The sequence below is a fragment of the Schistocerca serialis genome, chromosome 7 (genome assembly GCF_023864345.2).
Source record: "Schistocerca serialis cubense isolate TAMUIC-IGC-003099 chromosome 7, iqSchSeri2.2, whole genome shotgun sequence".
Taxonomy (NCBI): domain Eukaryota; kingdom Metazoa; phylum Arthropoda; class Insecta; order Orthoptera; family Acrididae; genus Schistocerca; species Schistocerca serialis.
Genome location: NC_064644.1, coordinates 248597800 through 248624898, shown reverse-complemented (window position 1 = coordinate 248624898; position 27099 = coordinate 248597800). Strand labels below are relative to the sequence as shown.

The following is a 27099-nucleotide window of genomic DNA, read 5'->3' as shown; positions in this document are numbered from 1 at the left end:
GTTTTTAGAAATGGAACTGACCTCGTATGTAACTGTTGACCAAACCGTGGTTTAAAATATCAGATCAAAACACCTTGAGCGGTTGAAATTTTCGTTATTTGTGCGGCCAGTTTCAGCGCTACTTAACGCCAGCTTCAGGAGTTCCTGTCCGACGTGTAGGAAGAATCCCTCCTCTGGTCCAGTCAAAATAGGGTCCCAAAATTCAATGACCAGTATCCGTAGATTTCTTATTAGCACAGCGATCCCTTCGATCATCACTTGCCGTCTCAATGCTGCCTTTCCGACTGGATGCTGGCCCGTATTTTGACTGGACCAGAAGTGGGATTCTACCTACAAGTCGGTCAGGGGACCTGAAAATGGCGTAATGTAGCGCTAAAACTGGCTGCACAAATAAAATAAACCGTAAATTTGAACGGCTGAATGTGTTTTGATTTGATATTTTGTACTGAAGAGCTGAGGTCACGCAACTACCGTGTATAAAGATAGACTTACATAAACTTGGTTTGTCTGTACTGTTACTATTTGAATAGGTTAACAAAAAATTGTGTGCATCTCCAAAGTAACAAAACAGTCACAGTACATTTAATTTACTGTTTAACTCATATACTGCTCTTGCATTCTTTCTCGTAAACAGTCCAGACACTTCTTTAACCATGTATACGAGGAACCCAAAATTCTTGAAGATATTTTTCAGTGGCGTTAAATCTGTTTGCACATCGCCATTTAGTACTATTATTGACAGATAAAATAATTTCAAGTTCGCACAAGTTCATTAACTTATGAGAAAACTCATACAATGTAACCATAAACCAGTAAAAAATATATATGTTCACCAGTGTGTACTACTCTGACGGCCAATGAAAAATAAGACAAAGATTGTCTTATACCCACGCACACATTATACAGTAATGGAACCACATTTCGTCACTTGAGAATTAGAAACATGCACTACGTTGAAAATTGTACCCTATCACTTTGGAACTACATTAAAAAACAAAATTATTATCTAAATAACATTTTTACGTTATTTGACTTTAACAACAATTATTTCATGGTCTGTATCAAGTATGGGAACTAATAGGCGCGGTCGGGAAGTTGTCAGTGACATTATTTATATACGAAAAGGTATATATTAGCCAAACTGGTACAATGAATTACAAAGAGTCTTCACTGAGGGTACTACAACAATATACTTATTGAAGGAACACAGCATTTTTCCTACTCAAGCTATTATTTCGTTTCACAGCTAGTTTCGACTTTTCAGGCCATTATCCAGTTTTTATTTAACTTAGAAACAGTCTTGGTTATATCTTAATTCTTTTATCAACGACGCTTTTCGTGTTCGTGGGGCATCTTTTATTCAGAAAATTTGTCAAATGTATAAAAATGACAGCGAATTCGCAGTTTGTGTTTTCGTTGCTTTTGGTTTACAAAAATTGAACTGTTGTTTACGATTTGACAGTTATTTACTGAAAGATAATATGATTTCAGAATGTACAGGATGATTAACTTATGAGGAGATTCTCACTTCATAAACGTAAACAAATAGTAAAAATGTAAACATAAACAAAAAAACGCATGACGAGCAGCTGTTGAGCTCGTATGCTACGCTGGCTGCAGCTCTCAGGCCTATGAGAAACAAGTCAGAGATTACGGTAGATCAACGCACACGCCATATAATGGTGGACATCACCTTATCACTTTGAAATTTAGAAATATTTACTACGCGGAAAATTATAGCTAGATGTGTTGGAAACTGTTTTTAACGAATATTGGTATTGTTGTAAAAATTATTAGAAAGTGGTATTAAACGACAGAGAGAGAATTTTAACTTTGCATGAGTTTTTTGGTAGAATGTTAGGTAGCGGAGTTATTAACGGCCCTTGGAGTTCAACAGTATCAGTTTGGAACTTGATGATAGAAAGAAATTAATTTTCGATAACGTGGCAATACACAGATTTGGAAATCTTGTGAGTTCCTATGGGACCAAACTGCTGTGGTCATCGGTCCCTAGGCTTACACACTACTTCTTATAACTTAAAGTAACTTACGCTAAGGGCAACACACACACCAATGCCCGAGAGAGGACTCGAACCTCCGACGGGGCGAGTCGCACGAACACGTCAGAGAGGGAGGCCTGAATCTGGCGTAATGTAACACTGAAACTGGCCGCACAAACAAAGTAATGAAAATTTGAAAGGCTCATGGGACTGATGACCTCAGATGTTAGGTCCCATAGTGCTCAGAGCCATTCCAACCATTTTTTAGACCAGCACGAGCGCTAACGCTCCCTCGCCGCCTGAGAAGTGAGCGCTCGCGGTAAAATGGGCTGTGAGACGTCATTACGTAGCGCAGGGGAAGCACGAACCGTGCGCTGTCTCCAGAGCAACGACAATACGTTCAGTTGGCCGCAGTTTCCAACGCAAGCGTATATACTAGTACTTAATGGCCCAGTGCCTAAACGCTGGAGTAACTCTTTTGAAATCGTTGAAAAACAGCATTGTGGCCGAATAGGGGAACTTCAAAGTGAAGATTGGGCACACTAATATCAGTTAGCAGGTAACAACCACGTCATTTCAGGATGCTTAGCTACAGTTAGAATTTACGGATTTGTAGTGTTACAAGCAGTTGAGTGATAAGTCCCATCATAAAATAATTCTTGTGGACACGTGTAAAATTTGTCCTCAACATAAATCTGCACAACTTCACAAGTTTGCAGCTACGATTATGTCGACGTTTGGACGTGCATATTGATAAGAGCAACTTTTTTCTGTAATGAAGTGAACGAAATCAACCCATAGAAACTCACCTACAGTCTTCTATTTAAAAGCTTATCTAAGACTTAGCAGCGCTGAAAAAGTGGTACCAGACATTTATTCTTCAGTGTAAAGCATAAATGAATAAAATAGTCACGAAATACATGGTGATATCAATTTAAACTATGTCCGATAACGACATTTATCATATGTATACATCGTTCATAACAAATGTCATGTTCATTATTTAGCTACCCCATGTTCCTTGCCTCATCAATTAATAGAAATGTATGTTTCATTTCATTGTTGTTTCTCATCAATGCGACATCTTTAGGAAATAAATTTGTCACGATAGGCATTAATTAACCAACATAAAGCGATACATCTCCATAGGACTGTTAGCAGCCGTAGAATAGACTTGTTGCCGAACTGCCTTGTTACAATTCCTCCTCCGCTCCACCGTTCCACTACATACAACGAGCAGGTCAGCGAGCACTGCTGAGGCGTGGGTGCGAGCCAGATCGCACGAACAAATAGGTGAACAGCCCAGCAGTGCATAATCCAATTTACCCTTCATAAGCGCGGAAAGTCTGCTTACGAGGTTTCAAAGGTAAGCCTTAAGTAAGATGCTTAGGTATATAAAACGCTGTATGCATCGGGGCCCTAGGGATGCGAAGACAAGATACGGCTGATTACCTAGCACAAACTCGTCCGAGCAATCTTTCTTCTCGTGCTCCATACGTGAATGGAGCTGAAGAAGTCCTAATAAATGGTACAATGGGAAGTACACTCCGCAATCTCGGCAACACCTTCGACACACCTTACATCTACATCTACATCAACATCCATACTCCGCAAGCCACCTGACGGTGTGTGGCGGAGGTGCGATTTGCTTATCTTTAGGTGCTAGAGAAGGCAGGAGACTGAATCGTCAACCGTTTCGCAACCCTTTGGTGGGGTTTGCCTACCTTCAAGTGCTAGAGAAGCCACGAGAGTGATTTTTTGACAGGTACATTTCTAAAGTGCTCATCATACGTGAGTGGATGGCACTGAGGGTGTCGTCGAAGTAGGGCTCTCAGAGGGGCTCTGCGCCATTTATTCATGCACATGTAAACGTTGCACCGCACGCCCCCGTGGCCCCGCCATAGGAGAGCGTGGAAAAGGAGAACTGAAAAAGCCAAAAACCATTGCTGCCTTGAATAACGTTCAGATTTCGTCGAATAGTTCTGAATAGCCCCTAGTGGTTACACGCTGCGTAACAGAGCAAAAATTGCGGTCTCTCTGCACTCCAAAGAGGTCACATCACTTTCAATGGTGTTGCAGCCCCAGAGTTGAAACGCCCAAAGGAATGGCAACAGTGTCGAACTTTGTCAAGAACGTCCCCCTGTTACTGATTGCACTAGTAGCTGCTGTTTCTGACAACAAAATGTGTAGGAATCACCACCTCGAAGCAAAGGCTGATTTTATTGAAGCATTTTATTCCACCCCCTGGGGCCTAATCGTCTCGATTCTGAGTGGCGGTGTGTCTAAAATGTTTCCATCAGCCACCCGTAAGAAAACAGCCTGATTTCAACGCTGAGTGTCGCGGTTCTGACTTCCTCCGCAGAGACGACAAAAGGAGGAGTTAAATGTAGATAATGGGAGGTGCAAAGGCCTTCCCATCATGTGACACGTCGACGTCGGCGTTGGGCAGAATTTTGATGAAATTTGGTGCCAATGTGACATCATTAACCCATGTATGAGCTCACATGAACTTATGAGTTGTGGCCTTTCTTCGCGTGTGTCAACACCATGCTGTTTGAAGCGTCGCTGAGCCCGAAGGTGATGTGGCAGCGCGCCACGCTTTTGCACCGCTACAAATGATTCAAATGGCTCTGAGCACTATGGGACTCAACATCTGTGGTCATAAGTCCCCTAGAATTTAGAACTACTTAAACCTAACTAACCTAAGGACATCACACACATCCATGTCCGAGGCAGGATTCGAAACTGCGACCGTAGCATGCACCGCTACAGAGGAAGGTTGAGGGCACCTTTGAGACAAATTTCAAACTTATGCGTTGGAATGGGAGACAAGTACGAGGTTTCGAAAAAGTTATCCTTTAATTTTGTTGTGCAGTGTACATCATGTGATACGAGTGTTGCATTTACAAACTTAAACTTTCATTGTAGAATGTTACAATATTTCCCCTAAGTAAGACCATTTTTTCTTCAGTTCCTTCTTCGCTGTAGAACTAGCTTGTGAGAAGTCTGAAGTGTTTGGTTTTGGGATAGTTTTCTGATATTCAATTCTTTTAACTGTCGTCTTAAAATCTCTCTTTTCCGTTGACAATGCGATGCTACTTCGTAAAACCAGATCTGAGACTTCTTAACCTTATCTCTAATAAAAATGTCACTAATCAGCGGTGCACTAAGCCTACTAACAGTTACAATTACGACGGGCAGCTGAATCGCGTCTGTCGCAAATGTCTGGACGCACTGTACCGCGACATAGAAGTGCTTTGACGACATTGCACAACTAAGAAGAACAGAAAGGAATCTTTACAAATTAAAATACTCATACTTTCCAAAAAAAAATGTGCCTTGCAACTATAAATAAGACGATGTTTTCTGTGTAGTCGGGTGAACACCAAGTGGACAAAACCATACGTCACTATTATTGTGATATAAAACCTTCTATACAGATTAATATCAGTTGTATATTGTCAGTCGTCACCAAAGAGTCTTGATTCGCGTTAAAACCACGATAATAACGTGATGACACTGTATTTACTGCCTTGCAAGATAACGAACAAGAGAACTGTGAACATTCTGGATCTCAGATAGTTCCAAAATGCACCGACGTAATCACGAGAGGAATCGAGAACAGCAAGGAATCCAGAGCTGAGTTCTGCAGAACCGAAGAAAATCAGATACACATGAGTACAACCTAGCTGCTAGGGTCACCGTATGTAACAACCAGGCAACCTGCTGCGCTCGTAGAGCTTACGGTTCCCGGTTCTCGGATGGGAATCCTTCGCGTATGCACCTATACCGTGTGATTTCATGACATATCTGATGTCTCTAAAGAAAACGGTCTTATTTTAAAGAAAGCAAGGGTACATCCGTTTCTGAAGTTACTTTTGTAGTGAAACTGTGCCGGTGTAAAGTGAACCGCCGACACGACGGGCAAGAACATTAGAGCAGAGAGGGCTGTGAGACGACGTAAACCAATAGTAAGCTGACCGACCCCTCTCTAGGACGACACCGAGACGGCAGCGAAGAGAACATAAGAGCAGCGCCGACTGGCCGTTGACGAGTTGAAGTCCAGCCGTTATACGAACGCTACAGCAGCGATTTACGAGCTGTATTTTTTCACTTGTATTAAGAGTTGTATACACAGGAGAGATTGCTTATGTTTCATGTCGTCCTTTGCTTGCGACATCCCATTGTAAATTTCTCAAACTTAAGTATTGTCATGTATCGTACTGCAATAAAAATCTGTTAATATTTTTGTGATAGCAGAAGAGCCAACACCGTGTTACGAGTGGAGGCCGAAATGCACGCGTTTTAGCTCACGCAGGCTGGCGTGAGGAGGGAAGAGCTATACCGACGTGAGGTCTGGAACGTGGCAAGGAATGAGAATTCAGAGAGCGGACGTAATTAGTTTGATATTTAATTTTAATCCATTAATAATGAACGTCGCTCTTGACGGTACATGATTCACAATATTATCTGTTCAAAATACATTCTTGAAGATAGTAATTATAGTAACTGACTACGGCGCCTTGTCAGCAGCTCGTGGTCGTGCGGTAGCGTTCTCGCTTCCCACGCCCGGGTTCGATTCCCGGCGGGGTCAGGGATTTTCTCTGCCTCGTGATGACTGGGTGTTGTGAGCTGTCCTTAGGCTAGTTAGGTTTAACTATTTCTAAGGTCTAGGGGACTGATGACCATAGAAGTTAAGTCCCATAGTGCTCAGAGCCATTTGACCCATTTGAACTATGGCGCCTTGCTAGGTCGTAGCAAATGACGTAGCTGAAGACTGTGTTAAACTGTCGTCTCTGCAAATGAGAGCGTATATAGACAGTGAACCATCGCTAGCAAAGTCGGCTGTACAACTGGGGCGAGTGCTAGGTAGTCTCCCTACACTAGACCTGCCGTGTGGCGGTGCTCGGTCTGCAATCACTGATAGTGGCGACACGCGGGTCCGACGTATAATAACGGACCGTGGCCGATTTAAAGGCTACCACCTAGGTGACACCACAAATACGATTTGTATGAATTGTTGTCTAGAGATTCGAGAAAGCGGGTTTCCTAGACGCTCCATATTAGACGAGTGGGCAGGACACAACAGAAACATGATACTTTCTGCACAAAAATAAAAATAAAAACATCTTTTTATTAGAGTTTTTTCGTAGTTAATCAATTTTTCTCGTGACAGTTTAAGGAAACTATTCGCCAAAAAAATTATTTCACTGTTAAATTCAGATTTATTGTATTACCCACTTTTATTTGAACAGAAACAAATACCACAAATCTTTTTTCTGGTGCAACAGAATTCTAAAACGAAATTTACAAATAAACAACTCCTCTGTTTATATCAGAACTCGTTTCCAAAATTTTTATTGTCTTATCTTTGCGCAATCACAGCCAAAAATTAATATAACAATTCATAAAGAAGTTTTGAGATGTTATGCTAATTTGGATATTACCTACGCATCATTTCACTTTTTTTTTAAAATGAGAACATATTTGGTTAAGCTTTACCGTAACTATTACTGATGACGAGTGAAACAACATGTTTAGTCTTTTCTAAATCAGACTGGAAGTCCTAGTATAGGCATGCAACCGTTATGAATATAATTATTATAAAGAATTTTGAAAGACTGTTTGATTAGAAACACTCGCCAGATTTTTCTCGAATTTATTTATTAACTGTCATGGCGCATTCCGGGTTTAATACTTCATCTGATGTCCTGTTATAAACACAAACGTAAATTTCTCATAACAGTTCTAAACGAACAATGTTCAAGAACAAAAGGCTTGCCGCTCGGGATTACCCGAGCGGTCTAGGGCGCTGCAGTCAAGGACTGTACGCCTGATCCCGGCGGAGGTTCGAGTCCTCCCTCGGTCATGGGTGTGTGTGTTTGTCCTTAGGATAATTTAGGTTAAGTAGTGTGTAAGATTAGGGACTGATGACCTTAGTAGTTAAGTCCCACAAGATTTCACACACATTTGTACATTTTTGAACATTTGAACAAAAGGCTTTTTGATACAGAAAAAATACCACTTAATATACAAATACATCGGGCTTTGATGCAGACGTCAAATACTGTAATTACTAATATGTAGACTAACCAGGAGGAAGGTTCGGGCACGCTAGGAGGCGTAACCGTATCGATGCACATTTAAAGAGTGCCACACCGATTCGTGGCCAATGTAAGTAATACATTGAAATTTTTAGGTCACAATTTCCGAAAGTGCATGTCAATATATAAAACACATAAAAATTGTTTGCCCACACACGGGCAAAAATCCTGCCTTACTTATAAAGATTCAAGTAACACGTTACATAAAACTAGCGTATAAAAATCTTTACAATGTTTTTTGTTTGTATACATACGAAAAATTTTCAAGTAAAGATCAATTGAAATCTTTTACAATATCCTTGAATAATGTCAGTTTAGAATTGCCTTTAGTAAGAAATCTGCTTTTCTTTAAAATTTGTATGTAACGTCTGTTACTTTTGTCTGTCATCAGACGATGAGTTAAACACGAAACGCGACATCATAGTTAACAAACAAATTCAGAAGAAAACAGCGTCTGTTCTTAAGTAACCACACAACCTTTTTAAATTCTTTCCAGTAATTGTAAGTTAAATGTTACCTGTCACTGTTTATTCGTTGCAGAGGTTTAAACCTCCATCAACTGATTGACTCATGTGAATTAATGTGGCATACGACTTTGGGGTAACCTGTGGCACTGCCTGGTAAAGAAAAAAAATCTCCCTCTGTCCCACTCTCCAACACACACACACACACACACACACACACACACAAACACACACACACACACAGTCAGGTATTACCAAAGTAACGTAGTAATGATGAGCAAATTGTTGTTTTGATATAAATTTTCACTTCAGGTTAGGTAGTTCGTGCAGCAATGTTGACCATTGTACTGCAGTGGTGTAATGGTTAGCATTTCTACGTAGAAAGCAAGGAGACCCGGGTTCGAGTCCCGGGCGCAGCACAAATTTCAATTCATTTCGTTTGTTTCGATCAATTTTCACATTGTTGACAACATTATTATTACCCTTAATATTTTTAATAAGTCATCCTTAATACTCACATGTATAGACTGTATTAATTTATGTAAGCTTGACAGAAAATAATCTGTGATCACTGAAAATATTTATACAAGTGTTTCTGTTCATTCAGGCAAACCAAGATCTTCAAAATGCTCTGAGACTTGCTCCAGAGTAGTGTTTTGCTTTGGTGTAAGTTCTTTGCGCTTACTGGATTGTATACGCCATCTTTGTCGCTTCATTGTTTACAGAGTGTGACGGTGTATGTTACGTAACAGGAAAGGAGAAGCAGCCTGTGACCATTGTCAGTACATTTATTTTCATTTTTACTTTCACATTTATATTTTCGTTCGTCTGTTATGTCAAAGACCTCCGCAAAACTATCAGTCATACACTATTTTTTTTCTCTGCTAGAGAGTGCCACAAGTTACCCCAAATCCGTGGCTCGAGGTGAACATGCCATATTAATCTACATAAATCCTCCTGATAGATGTTTAAACTTCCAAAACGCATCGTGGATATGAATAAATAGTGACTAGTAATATAAATCTGTTTTTCCATTCAACACTCTTACTTTAACACATCTTTCAAGTGCTGGTTATTTTCTTAGCAGAAAGTGAATCAGTGGAAATCCTTGTATTAAGAGGTATCTGTAAACACACAGAAACGATTTCACATCAGAGAATCGAGAATTCTTACGAGAACAGCCAACAACCGTTCTGGTTCTGCTCTCGATTGCTGCAGTGCAGACTGTACACGAAATGGAGGGTCTTGTTCTTGGATCCGGTACCGGAATGTTATACTACTTCTCAGATTCCCCAGCACTACACCAACGAACTTAACAGCACACTTCCTCGATTGTGATGTAAATTAATAGCGTGTCCTCTGATGCAACCGTGGTCAACATAATCATATCTTGAGGCAGCTGGCTGCATTGAACTGACATTTTTGCGGACCAGCCTCGCTGCCAATCAGTGCCACGCCCTGGGCAGCGGCTGGTACAGCCCTAACGTCATCGTTACACAAGTACGGCGTCTGTGTCTGCAGGGTACGCCGTCGCCCGAGCAGATCCGGCGCTTCGACGTCACCCTGGACGACCCGGGCTGCGTGTACTTCTCCGGAGACGTCGTCAGCGGCAAAGTGCGTGTCGACTTGGACAACTGCCTCACCGTTCAAGGTAACAGCGGCGCCGCACTCACACCTAATTTGCCGAATGCTGCGCTAAGAAGGCTTTCTTTATAGCTTGAAATAAGGCAAAGATTCCATCATTATATTTGGTCGGCAAGTACGTTGTCTTCTGGTTCATATAACGCGAGGCGACGCCGTGATTAAGACACTGGTATCCTCATTTAGGAGGAGTAAAGTTCTATTCTCTGACGGGCCATCCTCACCTAAGTTTGAGCTGGATGGAGTGGTTAAATTAATTCCGGCTACTGCTGGGATGTTTCCTTCGTGGTCGAGACCGTTCACCATCCTTTTCCCAAGGTGAACAGTAAATACTCCTCGTGACAAGGCACGGATTCTCGCCTCAGACACTGAGACATTTAGCATCAGTGTCCAGTAGCACACTTTATCAGCAAATAAGATTCTTTGCTGGCTAATAACGTTTCGATTTTATTTAGCAACTGATACAAGATTTGCAATGTGCTACACATGTAAAATCGATTTAAAAGGAATTACTGCATCTAACAATATTAGGATAATGTTCTACTCAAAGACGGATAAATTATAATGTACAATGGTAGTTCTAAACTGTTAACAAAATGCCAAACGGATACAGAAAAATATTACCGGAGTTGAACATTGATTATGCTGTGATCACAGTATGGAGGTCGAAAGTAAGCCCTCTCTGAATGTATTCGAGAGAATTTACTTACAATAACGAAACAGTACTGTATCAATTAATTCATACACAGACCAAAACAATACTGGTTTAATCAATGACCATTAATTCACACATTGCCATCAGCAACATATAGTCACACACAGGGCGTTACAGGTATAAGTGCAGATATTTTTATGGGTGACTGAGGACAGCGTACTGAACAACATTACGAAGGCATTTACTTCATCTGCAGACTAATAATTACAGCTATGAGGAGTAGTTTGTTTTTAAGTTGGTTAGTACCTCCAAGTACTAATACATGAGGCAAGAGCAACTCATTAACGTTTTTTATCCAAGGCAGCAGGTCGGGTGTTGAAGTGACAAGTGGACAGAAAACAGTTATTATAATAAAGGAAACGAGTAATTGGGAGCGACGAATCATCCGATGGCCTGTGGTAATCCGATGAAAGTGTTTGGGCTTGGCGAATGCATGGAGAACGCTACCCGCCATTATGTGTAGTGCCAACAGTGAAGTGCCAAGTGAGTGATGTTACAATATGGTGGTGTTCTTCATGGTTTGGGTGTTGTCTCCTTGTTGTGGTTAAAGGAATGCGAAAACATACAAAAACACTTTACAATATTGTGTACTGTGTACGGTAGAAGAATAATTAAAGACGACGATTATATCAGCAAGACAGTGCACCTGTTTATAAAGCAGCATCAGTGAGGTAACGTTTTATGGATGGTAACATTCCTGAAACGGACTGGCCCGCCAAGACTCCCGACCTGAACCCACTTTAGCACCTTTAAGACGAGTTAGAGCATCGACTTCGCTCCAAACACCAGCGTCCAACATTTCTACCTACTCTGATATAGCCTATTGAGGATGGACTTCCATTCCCCCAGGGACATTCAGAGATATCACTGAAAGTGTCCCCAGCAAAGTTCAGGCTGTCATAAAGTCGAAGGGTGGGCACACCTAGTATTAACGTCCACTAAGAGGAGTCCTGATACCCTTGATCAGATAAATTATCAATGAAAGCTTGGCGTTGCGTTTTCCACTGCGTAAAGCATATGTAACTATTTTGGGTAGTTTGCCTGTAGATTCAACTATCTTCAATACCAATAATAGCATTTTTACTGCATGGCCTTCTTTTGGCACTAATTTGAAAAATCTAAGCAAAATTTCGGCCTTCTATCTACCAAATCTTGCGCCTTTTGATAGCTATTAGCGAATTGGCAATTTCTTCACTCACCACATCTTTCTCTTAAGCATATCACTTTTTATGGTTGGACGATTAAAACCATTTAGTTCAGAGTAATCATCGTCTGATGTTACCTGTAGTGGAAAACAGTTGGAAACCCAGTTCCGCCTATCTGATGGGTACTCCAAAATAGTGCTTCTCCACTGCACCCTCTGTACGCCTGGCAGGAACTACCAGTGTGGTATCGTCCAGTTGTATACGCCTGCTTTGCAGACAACCCTGCTTAGTCCGCTGTACTACGTGGAGCCTCTATGCCCCGAAGATACAGCATCTTCTGCAGTTCTGCAAACAATCTTTATTATTTAAAACTTTTGGGATTGGCTGGTTTGTATTTGGCGCGGCACTCTCCTCTCTGGTATTACGTTATGCCTGAATTTTACGGTATTAGTAAGTGTACTGTCTCCTACGTTTAGTATTAGATGTATCATTATTAAAACTGTCATTAGTTAAATCAGGGATAATGTTAATTGCAAACTTCAGTCCATCTCTAGCCAAGATTAAGTTACGAACATTTCATTATAAGACCTGATTCCGGTTTTGAAGTCGTCCTGCGCTTCGCTTCGTCTTCTAAAACACTCATCCCACCATCGGCACATAAGTGGTTCGCGGGCATCATGAGAACATCGACCCAGTTGTAGTTAAGTTTGGCATTTTCTGTACGCATCGGACTATTCTGTAGTTCTCAATCTTAGTTTCCACTCGATGAAGGAACCTGACAAACTTTCCGATCTCTTGGAGCTGATACTAATGATTCTTGAACAGAGATTAGGATTTTGTGTTGTAGATCTTTACATGTACCTCGTTGTCTGTGTGCCCAATTATCTTAACTTATCCCAGCAATACATACAGAAAATCTCGAGTGAGATTGATTCTTGTATGCTATCCAGACTTAGAGAAATGTTTCTTCTTGTACATCTTATGAGCTCTACTTACGAAGAAATTTGTTCCTGAAATCCTCAACATTGCTACAAGAACCGACACTTTCACATGCATACTTGATGTATCACAAACTATATAATTTATAATGAATGAGATAAGTAATTTGTGGTTCCCCGTTATAAGCAGTAGTTTGGCACATTCTTCTTCAAGAATGTTCAAATGTGTGTGAAATGTTACGGGACTTAACTACTAAGGTCATCAGTCCCTAAGCTTACACACTACTTAATCTAAATTATCCTAAGGACAAACACACATAACCATGCCCGAGGGAAGACTCGAACCTCCACCAATACCAGCCGCACGTTCTATGACTGTAGCGCCTCAGACCGCTCGCCTAATCCCGCGCGGTGCACATTCTTGTATAAAAGCTTTTGCATATACTGCTCCCTAAAGTTCAAATCAATATCTTTTTGCACCCATGAAGCCAGTTTTTATGTAACATGACAACAATCACCCAAAAATTGATTTAGGGCGTACTGTTCTTTAAAAACGTTTCGCGGACTTGTCGTTCCTTAACAAACGTGCGTTTCGTTTCTTGCAGATCAGTTGTTACAACACTGCGATCCTATATTATTGTACCCTGTACTTCTTGAAGCTGATCTGAAACAGAAGCTTTGCATTGTAATTGCTGCTCTTTTATTTCAGGTAGATAACTCTGAAGTATAGGGGTACAGTGTTTGGCCAGCGTTCATAACTTTTTGGGTCCCGGGTTCTAACCTGACCAATGTTTAAATTTTGAAGAAAAATCATCAGAAATTGCGGCCTAAGACATCAGGCATAAGAGGCACCCTCGTTCTGCCAACGTCGTTGTCTAAGAGAATGGAGGAGCGGACAGACGCTCATGAAACTGTCTTGTCCTTCGGGTGGGAAACTGCCCCTAAAAGGCGGAAGAATCAGCAATGATCGACGGTATGAGGACGTATAAGACAGTGGAAACAGCTGCATGAAATATTATACATGATGTATATCCACAGGACATGTGGCCTGTAATTGAAGAAGTTTCATGGTGATCTCTCCAGTGTCAAACGATTCCGGACTAGTCCCCCATTCGCATCTCGCATCTCCGGGAGGGATTGCCATGAAATGGGAGGACTGGAATGTGGTTCTAAGAGAAGCAGTAGAAGAAAAGATTACGGGTGAATATGGGCAAGGAAGTAGAAATGAGAGGGGAGAAAGATTACTTTAGGTTTGCAATAAATTTCAGCTATTAATAGCGAATATTCTGTTCAAAAATCACAAGATTAGGAGGTATTCTTGGAAAAGGATTGGAGAGACGGGAGTGTCCCAGCTAGATTACATCATTGTCAAGTAAAGATTCCGAAAAAAGATATTGAATTGTGAGACGTACCCGGGAGCAAATATACTCAGATCACAATTCAGTAATGATGAAGAGTAGGCTGAAATTTAAGAGACTAATCAGGAAGAATCAATGCGTAATGAAATGGGATACGGAAGTATTAAGGAATGAAGAGATATGCTTTAAGTTCTCTGAGGCTAGAAATATGCGACAATGAATAGCTCAGTAGCCACGTCGTTTGGAGAGGAATGGGCATCTCGAAAGAGTGCAAGCACAGAAGAAGGAATGAAAAACTTAGGTACAGGGAAAGTAACTGCGAAGCAACATGGTTAACAGAAGAAATACTTAAGCTGATCGACGGAAGTACAATAAAGTTAGGGAAATTTAGAAATACAGAAATTTAAGTCATTTAGAAATGAAATAAATAGGAACTGCAGTGAAGCTAAGGCGAAATGGCTGAATGAAAACGTCAAGAAATCTAAAAGGACTGACTCCGCATACGGAAAAACAAAGCAACTTTTGGTGAAATTAAAAGCAAGGGTGGTAACGTTGAGAGTTCGTAAGAATTCCACCGTTAAATGGAGAGGAGAGAGCGGTAATTGGAAAGACTAGACTGAAGGGCTATATGAGGGGAACGACTTGTCTGATGACGTGATGAAAGAAGAAACAGGTGGCAACGGGGAAGAATTAGGGGATCCAATATGACAATCAAAATTTAAAAGCGCTTTAGGGTCAAATGAGGCAGAAGGGATCGATAATATTCCATTGGAATTTCTAAAATCGTTGTAGGAAGTGGCAACAAAACGACTGCTCACGTTGGTGTGTAGAATGTATGATTCTGGCGATATACCATCTGACTTTCGGAAAAACAGCATCCACACAATTCTAAATGTAGCAAGAGCCGACAAGTGCGAGAAGTATCGCACAATCAGCTTAACAGCTAATGCATACGAGTTGCTGACAACAATAAGATACAGAAGAATGGAAAAGAAAGTTGAGGATCTGTTAGATGACGATCAGTTTGGCTTTAGAAAAGGTAAGGGCACCAGAGAGGTCGTTCTCACGTTGCAATCGATAGTGAAAGCAAGGCTGAAGAAAATCAAGATATTTTCATATGTGTTTTTTTCGACTTAGAAACGGCGTTCGACAGAGTCAAATGATGTATGACGTTCGAACCTCTGAGAAAAATGGGTGTAAGCTATGGAGAAAGACGTGTAATACGTAATATGTACAAGAACTAAGGTGGGACAGAAAGACTGGAGGAGAAAGAGCGAAGCGCTCGGATTAAAATACATATACATCGAAGAAGCAATGACGGAAATTAAGGAAAGATTAAACAGTGGGATTAGAATTCAAGGTGAAATGATATCAACGTTAAGATTCTCTGATGACATTGCTATCCTCAGTGAAAGTGAAGAAAATTTTCAGGATCTGTTGAATGAAATGAGCAGTCTTATGAGTACAGAATATAGATTGAGAGGAAGTCAAAAAAAGACGAAAGTAACGAGAAGCAGCAGAAATGAGAACTGCGGGAAACGTAAGATCAGAATTGGGGATTAAGAAGTAGACGGTAATTAAGGAATTCTGCTACCAATTCTGCAATAATCCGTGACGGACGAAGCAAGGAGAACATCAAAAGCAGACTAGCTCTGATAAAAGCGGATTCCTCGCCATCGTAAGTCTCTTAGTATCAAACGTAGCTCTTAATTTGAGAAAGAAATTTCTGAGAATTTACGTTTGGAGCACAGCATTCCATGGAAGTGGAACATGAAGTGGGAAAACCGAAACGAAAGAGATTCGAAGCATTTGAGATTTTGTGCTACAGAAGAATGTTGAAAATTAGGTGGACTGATAAGATAAGAAATGAGGAGATTCTCCGCAGAGTCGACGAAGAAAGGAATATATGGAAAATACTGACAAGAAGAAGGGACAGGATGGTAGGACACCTATTAACACATCAGGAAATAACTTCCACGATACTAGAGAAAGCTGTAGAGGCTAAAAACTGTAGAAGAAGACAGAGATTGGAATACACCCAATCGCTACTCTGAGATGAAAATGTTGGCACAAGAAAGGAATTCGTGTCGGGCAGCATTAAACCAGGTGGAAGACTAATGATCAATCATCATCATCATCAGCCAATTGAATCATTAAATGATGTGGCCTCTCGAGTCGTGGAGTCACGGAGGCTTTCAGCAGTCCTCTCCAAGTGGAACGGTCTTGGCCAGTTCTCTGAAAGGTGCTACCAGCGATCTCCTTGATATCTTTGTCCCATCTGTCCGGTGGTCTTCCTCTAGGCCTCTGACGCTCTTTCGAACTTCACTCCAGTACCAGCTTCGTCCATCTGCCGTCTTTCCTTCTCGCGACGTGGCAAGCCCACTGCCATTTCAAGGAGCCTACTGTCTCTAAGATGTCCTTAACCTTCGTCACAGACCGGATATCATCTGTCCTCTTCCTATCCTTTCTTATACAGCCCAGCATTGATTTTTCCATGGCTCTCTGTGCTGTCATAAGTTTCCCTTTTGTAAATGAGTTCAGTGTCCATGTCTCACAACCATACGTCAGCACAGGAAGAATGCATTGATCAAATACTGATTTCTCCAGATTTACTGACACTTTCGATCTGAATACTGTTGAATTCCTCCCAAATGCCTGCCAGCCAAGCTTGATGCGCCGATAGATTTCTGGCCTTACTTCTCCTTTCATATTTATAATCTGGCCAAGGTAGATATAATCACTGACCTCTTCTAATGGATTGTCCTTGACTTTCACATCTTCAGCTGGGACCCACTTGTTCGACATTACTTTTGTTTTGGGAAGGTTCATGTTGAAGCCAACCAACTGACATTCCGATGCAAGATCTGTAACTAAGATTTGGAGCTCTGCGAAGTCGTTGGCCAATAAGGCAATATCATCAGTAAATCTTGACACCCCTCATGATGCGGAATTCTTGAGTCGACTCGCCGATATTAACATAAGCTGAAGAAGTTTCTTAGATATTGCTGAGCACTTCAATGTACGCTCCTCCCACTCCTTACTCACTGAAAGCTTGGAGAACAGCTATATTGCTAACGGAGTCAAACGCCTTTTCAAAATCAACAAAGGCAAAGCAGAGAGGCAGGTGGTATTCATTTTCTCTGCTTATCACTTTACTAACGGTCAGAATGTGGTCAATAGTGCTAACATTGCTTCGTAATCCTGCTTCTTCCATAGGCTGGGCTGAATCTAGGATGGAATAACTCGATTTAACGCGATCTGTGTGAAAATTTTGTACAACATTGAGAGTAAGCTGATAGGACGATAGTTTTTGATATTGTGAATACTTCCTTTCTTGTGTATCAATATAATCTTTGCCTTGTTCCACGATAGTGGGATTGAAGCGCAGTGCAGGCAGGAAGTAAATACTTTTGCCAATTGATTTATTATTACCTCTCCTGCCAGTTTCAAGATGTCAGCAATAAACCAATAAAAAAAGATAATTCAGGAAGCAGCTGTTATTCATCTCCAGGTCTATTGTTAATTTCTGCTGAGTTTCTTGCATGTGCGTTACACATTCGCTACGTTCAAAATAATCTGTAATGTTTGTCCTTCCTTACTATCTTGATCTTTCAGATCACTAATTCCGCTGCACATACCAAATTTTTTTGCTGTCAAGTGGATATTGATTCTGACACCTTTGATATCGATTGCACGTGTGGCTTGCCTCAACACTTTCTACTACTCTTCAAAATTTCTAATTTTCTGGTTTCCGTTTGCCCGCCAACAGTAAAAGTCGATAATCTGCCATGATTAGGTGGGTCAACACATTCGTTCACTGGCACTGTAAAACTGAAGTTTATTCGTCTTTCACTTCAACAGCTGAGGGCTGTGTTAAATGACCATCAACAATTACTAACCAAACAAAGAGGGATCAAAAAAATAGTTATAAATAAATACTTTAACATAAGGATAAAACAAAAGAATTAAAAAAATCATTACCATGAGAACGAATTATTCAAACTAAAATAGAAAGACCTTTTAACTCGTGAGCGGTTTTCTTATTACGATACCTAGCAATTACAGGGTAAGTACTTATTATTACCTCATACGGTGCATTTAAGACGCTCTCCAAACATTCAGGCCGTTGGGGAGCTCCTCCTCACTTGGTACTTTGATGCGAAGTAGCTGGACATTTCCATTGACTGAATATCTTTTTCATTATTTATTGATGTTTGATGCATGCAACGTGCACCCAGAACCATATTTGTCTGGTTACGAAGCTCTAACAGCAACCATGTTTGCGGGCTGAATGTAAATTTCGTGCGGCACTGTTAGCTGGGAAATTCCACTGGAAGGATTCAGCCGCCAGTCGGAAAGTGTGTTCCTCATCTGCGCACATGAGACCTTTTCCTTGCGGATACCTGAGAATTTTGTCATATGTGTGGTTGTGGACTGTGGGTGATTATAATGGATGTTGTAAGTAATAGATTTCAGCTATCAGTCGTCTTTTTTAAATTTTATTGACAGATCTAGATTACAGCTAGAAACTAGCCATTCTCAAAGCACTATCATTTTGATCAATGCATGTAATGCCTGTTGCTCTGGCTTCATCCTCAGTTCAGTGAACTGATAGTGCATTGAGAATGGCTAGTTTATAGCTGTAATCTAGATCTACCAATAAAATTTAAAAAGGACGACTGATAGCTGATATCCATTATTTGCAAGTCAATATAACAGTTGCTGAGTGCAACAGCCTTTTGAATGGAAGGTAACCTGATATAATGGATGTTTGTGTAGTGTAGTATAGCGTGTTACATTTGTGGTGAATGTTGAAAAAGAGGGGACTGCCGAGCTGGACGTCCCTATCCGACGGAACGATCACTGTCAGCAGAGTCACAATACCTCATTTCATGAGGCACAGAGTAGAGGTTCAGAATTTAATACAGGGCATTAGCGTAGACACAGGTCATCAGGAACTTTACGCCACCACCTCTCCTCCTTCCGCTGGCCAAATATTGCCAGTGGAAGTTTCATCCACCTCCTGAATTCAAATAGACGTGCCTCCGAGTCGTGCGCCACCACAGAACCGCGTGCTAGCAACCTCGGCTACAGAGGCTGGTTGCGGACTAAATTACGGACGTTTAGGTCCGCCTATTATACAGATGGTTGTTGTTTTTAATGTCCAAACGCTTTAGCATATTTGTGTCATCATTAGTGAGCACTGTTATTCAGTTCGTATTTTCTAGATTGTTTGGTTCTGTAGGACCATCTTTACATTGTTGTGTAGCTTGCCATCCGTGATTTTATTTTTGTAGTATCAGTTCTCATCTGTCCACCCCGATAGCTGAGTGGTGTGGACATCTTGCGATGCTTAGGTGTATTGTTCACCCGATCGCTACGGCAATCAGCGGCGGCGAGCTATCGACGTCTCCTCCAGCACGTCCGACTGCACATACGCAACAATTCACTCCGAACGCACGACCTGCTCCAAAGGGTGGACTACACTAATGTTCACCTGGCCTCGCGACTGCCGCATCTGGCACAGGTACTGCCAATGCCACGTGGTATTGCTGACAGATTACTGGCGGCCTTTGGATACTATGTCAGCCAAGGAATGTTGTCTAAGATCAAATAAGAGACTTTAACTCTCCCACACCATTCTGGAGAACTTAACCTCACGGATGTGCGGAACAAGGCTCTAGCTCTATACCTGCGAGCGACGCTACGAACTTGGAACCAACGGCAACACGCCATCACGTCGGCTATCCTGGATGTGCTTCTTCCCACGTCCTTTGAACCGCCGGTGGCGGTAGGCACAATATCGCCCTCTTTTTCTCACGTCGCGCGATTCTTTGTTGATTTTAGTTATGTTCAGTTACAGATGCCTTCTACAAGAATCCCCACTACCCGTGAGGTATATCGATACTTGCGGCGTCACCATGGCAGCAATGTTGTCGAACTTAAATACCCAACGCGAGACTGGCGACAGATTTGGCGAGCTGTCCATACGCCTCTCCTCACCACAGCAGCGTGATCGTCATGGTATACATTAATCAACCGAAAGACAGTCAACCGCCAACGATTGTACAACACTCGCATGGTAGATTCCCCGCTCTGCCTTATATGTGGCATGCAGGACACCGACGAACATTCTCTGCAGTGCGTTGAGGCAAAGGGTGTTTGGCGGCTGACGCAACGCATCATGGCCCTCCTCCGACGCACCGACGAATCCACTATCACGATGGACGGTTTATTTTTCCCTGACGCTGTCTTTTTCCCCTCACAAAAAACATCGGCAATCCGCTGGATTGGAGGACACACATCGCACTACGTGCTCTCGCGGACCTTGATTTCGGGCATGGACTATTGGCATTATCTACTAGAACAACACGAAATCATCCGACGTCACTCTAAATATAAAACGCATTTTGCGAACTTTCTAGGCAACATGTTTCATAACTCCCTGAAGCGGTGGGGAGTCCCAGATTTACGTTGTTTCGTGGGACAGGATGTACTCCCAGTGAAGTGACGAGGATGTCACTTCGGCCCTATTTTTCTTTCCCTTCTTTTTCATATATGATTTTTCTTTTGGGACATTAAAATTAAATGAATAAATAAAACAATATTGTTAATAATTAAAAAATTACATAAATGTACAATGTTTCCTTCCCGCTGCCTCTTCCTTATCCTGTCAGGAGACGGGGAGAACGTGGCCAGGCCTCCAAGTACGACCCCTGCCCACTCTGCCCCCTGACCTACAACACCTAAAAAAAACCAAAAAAGTGGTCAGCGTGACAGATTGCCGTCCTACGGGCCCGGGTTCGATTCCCGGCTGGGTCGGGGATTTTCTCCGCTCAGGGACTGGGTGTTGTGCTGTCTCCATCATCATTTCATCCCTAACCAGCGCGCAGGTCGCCCAACGTGGCGTCGAATGTAATAAGACCTGCACCAAGGCGGCTGGACCTGCCCCGTCAGGGGTCTCCCGGCCAATGACGCCAAACGCTCATTTCATTTCAGTTCTCATCTGCATACTCCTCTGTTGTGGAAACACACGAATTTCTCATATCAAAACAGTGAATAAATTACTACTGTTTAATAAGACGAACTTGATTTTTAAGCAGTACCACCAAATTCGAATTACGGCGACAGTAATTGATGACCTGTTCCAATGACATAACGTAATATTTAATTTGTCAGATACATATTCACCATATCTAAATACAAATTCATTTGGTAATAACAAATGCTGACGTCATGATATGTGTTACTGTGTACTACACTGAGCTGTTTCTCGGTTACAGGCATCACGGTGCGCATTGTGGGCGAGGCGGCGGTGAGCGTGACGTCAGAGCCTCCCGCGCCGCGGCCGCGACTCAGGAAGAACAAGATGTAAGCACCGGCCTGCCTGACAGCCAGCAGCCAGCAAGCAGCGCCCTGCGTATCTCTCTCTCTCTCTCTCTCTCTCTCTCTCTCTCTTTCTCTCTCTGTTTCTCTCTCTCTCTCTTTCTCTCTCTGTCTCTGTCTCTCTCTCTCTCTCTCTCTCTCTCTCTCTACAGACATTATATATGTAGGGTGGTCCATTGATAGTGACCGGGTCAAATATCTCACGAAATAAGCACCAAACGAAAAAACGAAAGAACTACAAAGAACGAAACTCGTCTAGCTTGAATGGGGAAACCTGATGGCGCTATGGCTGGCCCGATAGATGGCACTGCCATAGGTCAAACGGATATCAACTGCATTTTTTTAAAAAATAGGAACCCCCATATTTATTACACATACGTGTAGTACGTAAAGAAATACAAATGTTTTTTCGCTTTGTGATAGATGGCGCTGTAATAGTCACAAACATATAGCTCACAATTTTTTTGACCAACATTTGGTAACAGGTAGGTTTCTTAAACTAAAATACAGAACTTAGGTACGTTTTAACATTTTATTTCGGTTGTTCCAATGTGACACATGTACCTTTGTGAACATATCATTTCTGAGAACGCATGCTATTACAGCGTGATTACAAAATCTGGGCATTCCACTTTACACCTTACACCAAGCAACAATCACGCCATTTCATAATTTTCTGAACAGAATGGCGGTGTCTTTACTTTTGGGATTACCCTCGTAGCATGGGGAGGAGACATGACAAAAAGAGCAGGACACTGATGCATGTTATCAAAGACAATAACCTAGCGATACTCGATGACGGCTTCTACTATGGTATCCTCACCTTTCGGTAGACCCTCAGCTGTCGGCGTAACGCTTTGCACTCCCTGTTTTACCGAATTATCTAACTGCCGCGTTAAAACAGATTCAGTGGCATCCGATCATCTCTCAGTAGAGTTCGACATCAAAATCAACATTGATACTACGCACATATGTTACGCTAACAGTGCGTGGAAAATCAAGGAAACCAACTGGGACTCCTATAAACAGGCAGTTAGGCCGGCGTTCTGAAACATGAGACGTGACTTGCTTGATGAAGATTTATATCAAGTTTTAATCAACGCTATGGATACTGCAGCTGATGCCAACATCCCTAAGGAAAAAGAGTTCACCGTCATGCAGCACCGTTACCTTCCTTGGTGGAATCCCGAATCCTCTCGACAAGTTGCTAAGCGCAGACTTGCTTTAAAAATCTATCGTCAAAATCCCACTATGGATAACTTCCTGGCTGTTCGAAAAGAAAATGAGCGAGCTAACAAATTTCCGAAAGAAAAAGGACAGTTGGATAAAATTTCGTTCTTCCCTCAATAATGAAACCAGTATGGCAAGCATCTGTCATAAAACAAAGGCTTTCAGAACCAGCCGACTGTCTCCCCCCCTCCCCCTCCTGCTACCACTGTCTCGCTAGAGGAATTTATACACTCCTGGAAATTGAAATAAGAACACCGTTAATTCATTGTCCCAGGAAGGGGAAACTTTATTGACACATTCCTGGGGTCAGATACATCACATGATCACACTGACAGAACCACAGGCACATAGACACAGGCAACAGAGCATGCACAATGTCGGCACTAGTACAGTGTATATCCACCTTTCGCAGCAATGCAGGCTGCTATTCTCCCATGGAGACGATCGTAGAGATGCTGGATGTAGTCCTGTGGAACGGCTTGCCATGCCATTTCCACCTGGCGCCTCAATTGGACCAGCGTTCGTGCTGGACGTGCAGACCGCGTGAGACGACGCTTCATCCAGTCCCAAACATGCTCAATGGGGGACAGATCCGGAGATCTTGTGGGCCAGGGTAGTTGACTTACACCTTCTAGAGCACGTTGGGTGGCACGGGATACGTGCGGACGTGCATTGTCCTGTTGGAACAGCAAGTCCCTTGCCGGTCTAGGAATGGTAGAACGATGGGTTCGATGACGGTTTGGATGTACCGTGCACTATTCAGTGTCCCCTCGACGATCACCAGTGGTATACGGCCAGTGTAGGAGATCGCTCCCCACACCATGATGCCGGGTGTTGGCCCTGTGTGCCTCGGTCGTATGCAGTCCTGATTGTGACGCTCACCTGCACGGCGCCAAACACGCATACGACCATCATTGGCACCAAGGCAGAAGCGACTCTCATCGCTGAAGACGACTCGTCTCCATTCGTCCCTCCATTCACGCCTGTCGCGACACCACTGGAGGCGGGCTGCACGATGTTGGGGCGTGAGCGGAAGACGGCCTAACGGTGTGCGGGACCGTAGCCCAGCTTCATGGAGACGGTTGCGAATGGTCCTCGCCGATACCCCAGGAGCAACAGTGTCCCTAATTTGCTGGGAAGTGGCGGTGCGGTCCCCTACGGCACTGCGTAGGATCCTACGGTCTTGGCGTGCATCCGTGCGTCGCTGCGGTCCGGTCCCAGGTCGACGGGCACGTGCACCTTCCGCCGACCACTGGCGACAACATCGATGTACTGTGGAGACCTCACGCCCCACGTGTTGAGCAATTCGGCGGTACGTCCACCCGGCCTCCCGCATGCCCACTATACGCCCTCGCTCAAAGTCCGTCAACTGCACATACGGTTCACGTCCACGCTGTCGCGGCATGCTACCAGTGTTAAAGACTGCGATGGAGCTCCGTATGCCACGGCAAACTGGCTGACACTGACGGCGGCGGCGCACAAATGCTGCGCCGCTAGCGCCATTCGACGCCCAACACCGCGGTTCCTGGTGTGTACGCTGTGCCGTGCGTGTGATCATTGCTTGTACAGCCCTCTCGCAGTGTCCGGAGCAAGTATGGTGGGTCTGACACACCGGTGTCAATGTGTTCTTTTTTCCATTTCCAGGAGTGTAGACACACTTGCTCCTCCCACAGCCCCATTCTAGAATCACCCGTCTCCTGTTGAAGATAACCGTTACCGTGTACTCCTTCGTCCTTTCTACAAAAAAGAATTCAACGAAGCTATTAAACCATCGAGGGACGGTTGCCCTGGTATTGATTTTATTCATTATTCTATGCGACAGAGGCAAAAGATTTTTAATCGGTACTGGATGCACAAGGACCTCTTATCAACATGAAAGTCCGCCCCGGTAGCTGAGTGGTCAGCGTGACAGACTGTCAATCCTAAGGGCCCGGGTTCGATTCCCGGCTGGGTCGGAGATTTTCTCCGCTCAGGGACTGGGTGTTGTGTTGTCCTAATCATCATCATTTCATCCCCATCGACGCGCAGGTCGCCGACGTGGCGTCAAATCGAAAGACCTGCACCAGGCGAACGGTCTACCCGACGGGAGGCCCTAGCCACACGACATTTCCATTTTATCAACATGAAAGACGAAAGCAAATATTCCAATTATGAAAAGTGGCAAGGATCCAAATGTGACCTCTAATTATCGAGCGACTACTTTGTTGTAGTGTTTTAGCAAAACTCTGGAATGAATGGTTAAAAGGAGGTAGGAATGGTTGCTTGAAAATCATAATTTGGTGAAACTGAGTCAATACGGCTTCAGAAAAGGTAAAGGGACTATAGACAATCTGTATTTACTTGCTATATATATTACGTCGGCCTTTCAAAACAAAGAAATAGCGGTCGCTGCCTTTCTGGACGTTAAAAGGGTGGTATCATCACGTTCGTATACAAGTTCTCTTGGACAAACAGGCAGGGTTCGAAGTTCCTCCGTGGATGATTTATGGTATCAGTACCCTGGTCGCTCAAAGGACCATTTACGTCCGTTACAATGGAAACATGGTCGGACCATTTCTTTTCTGCCAGGGCTTGCCTCATGGTGCAATTTTAAGCCCCGTCGTCTCTACTCTGTATACGCATGATTTAGAGCGCATAATCACTCCCCCCACAAAAATATTGAAGTATGCAGACGATGCCTGTGTTTATTCCACTGCCGTTCGCATCTTCAGGCCAAAGCGGCATTACTCACAGCCTTTCCATATATTGATGAGTCGCTATTTATTAATAAATTTCAATGAAATGAAAACCCTTAGCTGCTTACAGGCGTTGACCTACGTCAACGGGGGCAGATGAAAATGCGTGCCCCGACCGGGACTCGAACCCGGGATCTCCTGCATACATGGCAGACGCTCTATCAATCTGAGCCACCGAGGACACAGAGGATAGTGCGACTGCAAGGATTTATATCTGGCACGCTTCCCGCGAAACCCACTTTCTCAACGTGTTGTCCCGCACTACATTCGTAGCGCCCCCGCCCATTATACTCATTATTCGCGGCGCGTTGCCGATTCCCGTAAGAGTTCGGGCACTGTTTGTGCATCTGCACGGAAGAAGAAGATTGTCAAGTGGCCGGTGAGCCTTAACTAATAGCCTGGAGATTTAGGCTGAGATATCAGTAATCGTCTACTTTACAACTCGACATCGGCTCCCGTTGATGATCATACTACCTGAGGAAAGTACACTTTCCACATAAAATCTCACGCTCGATTTCTGGAGATGATTTTTGACTCTCGGTTAAGCTGGGCGCATCACATCCGATCCATTGTTGTCAAGTGTGAAGAAGGCTTAAATATAATTCGATCACTCACCCGTGTGTGGTCGGGAACGGCACCAGAGTAGTTACTCATAGTGTACAGGAGGATTAATCGATATCGATTAAGATTATAGCTGTCGACTGTAGCACAATGCGCCAAAGGTTCATCTCACCAAACATAGATACTCTTCGATACAGAGCCATTCATATCTGTCTTGGAGCCATGAGGTCTACGCCAGCTAATGGTCATTTTGAGGAAGCAGGGGAGATGCTCTTGAAGATTAGAAGCCAAATGTTATCGGATAAATTCTACGTTCAAGACATGTCGTTTATGGATAGTTCTGTCTACCAAAGTAGAGATTGCATTTACCGACTATGGACTGCCTTCTGCAGAAGGAATAAGGCTCCGGCCGTTTGCACCAATTTTGACACTTGGTCACCTCTCTTAACCACTACACGATTTTCACGGCATTTGTCTCTTTTTGACTGATATCTTCATACGCTCAGCTATCATATTCCTATCTATTATTTTAATATTAACTATTTGGAAAGTACTAATGTCAGTAGTGGATTCAGTCATCTTGTTGCAGCTCAGTGGCCTGGTTTTCTCTGCGTATATGCCGATGGATCCAAAATTCCGCACGAATAGTATACTGGAATGCATTTCTTTGCCCTCAGATTCAGATCCGTAAAACCTTCAAACTGCCCCCAAGCGTTTTTTATAATTACAGCGGAGAAAGTGGCACTTCTGGAAGCTCTTAAGTTTGTCTCTTCCGCTTCCTTCCCCAAGGTATTAATTGTGTCTGACTCTCAAAGCGCCCCT

At 42.9% G+C, this 27099-nt stretch overlaps 1 protein-coding gene across 1 annotated transcript in view; it reads left to right on the top strand.

Moving 5' to 3' along the window:
* Positions 1-1149: 1149 nt before the first annotated feature.
* The window catches only part of LOC126412994 (arrestin domain-containing protein 17-like), a 198760-nt gene continuing 172810 nt past the window's right edge, over positions 1150-27099 (top strand). Inside the window, exons 1-3 of the mRNA XM_050082886.1 lie at positions 1150-1176; positions 10090-10219; positions 21649-21736. Coding sequence (XP_049938843.1) covers positions 1150-1176; positions 10090-10219; positions 21649-21736 — 245 coding nt within the window. The remainder of the gene's footprint in view (positions 1177-10089; positions 10220-21648; positions 21737-27099) is intronic.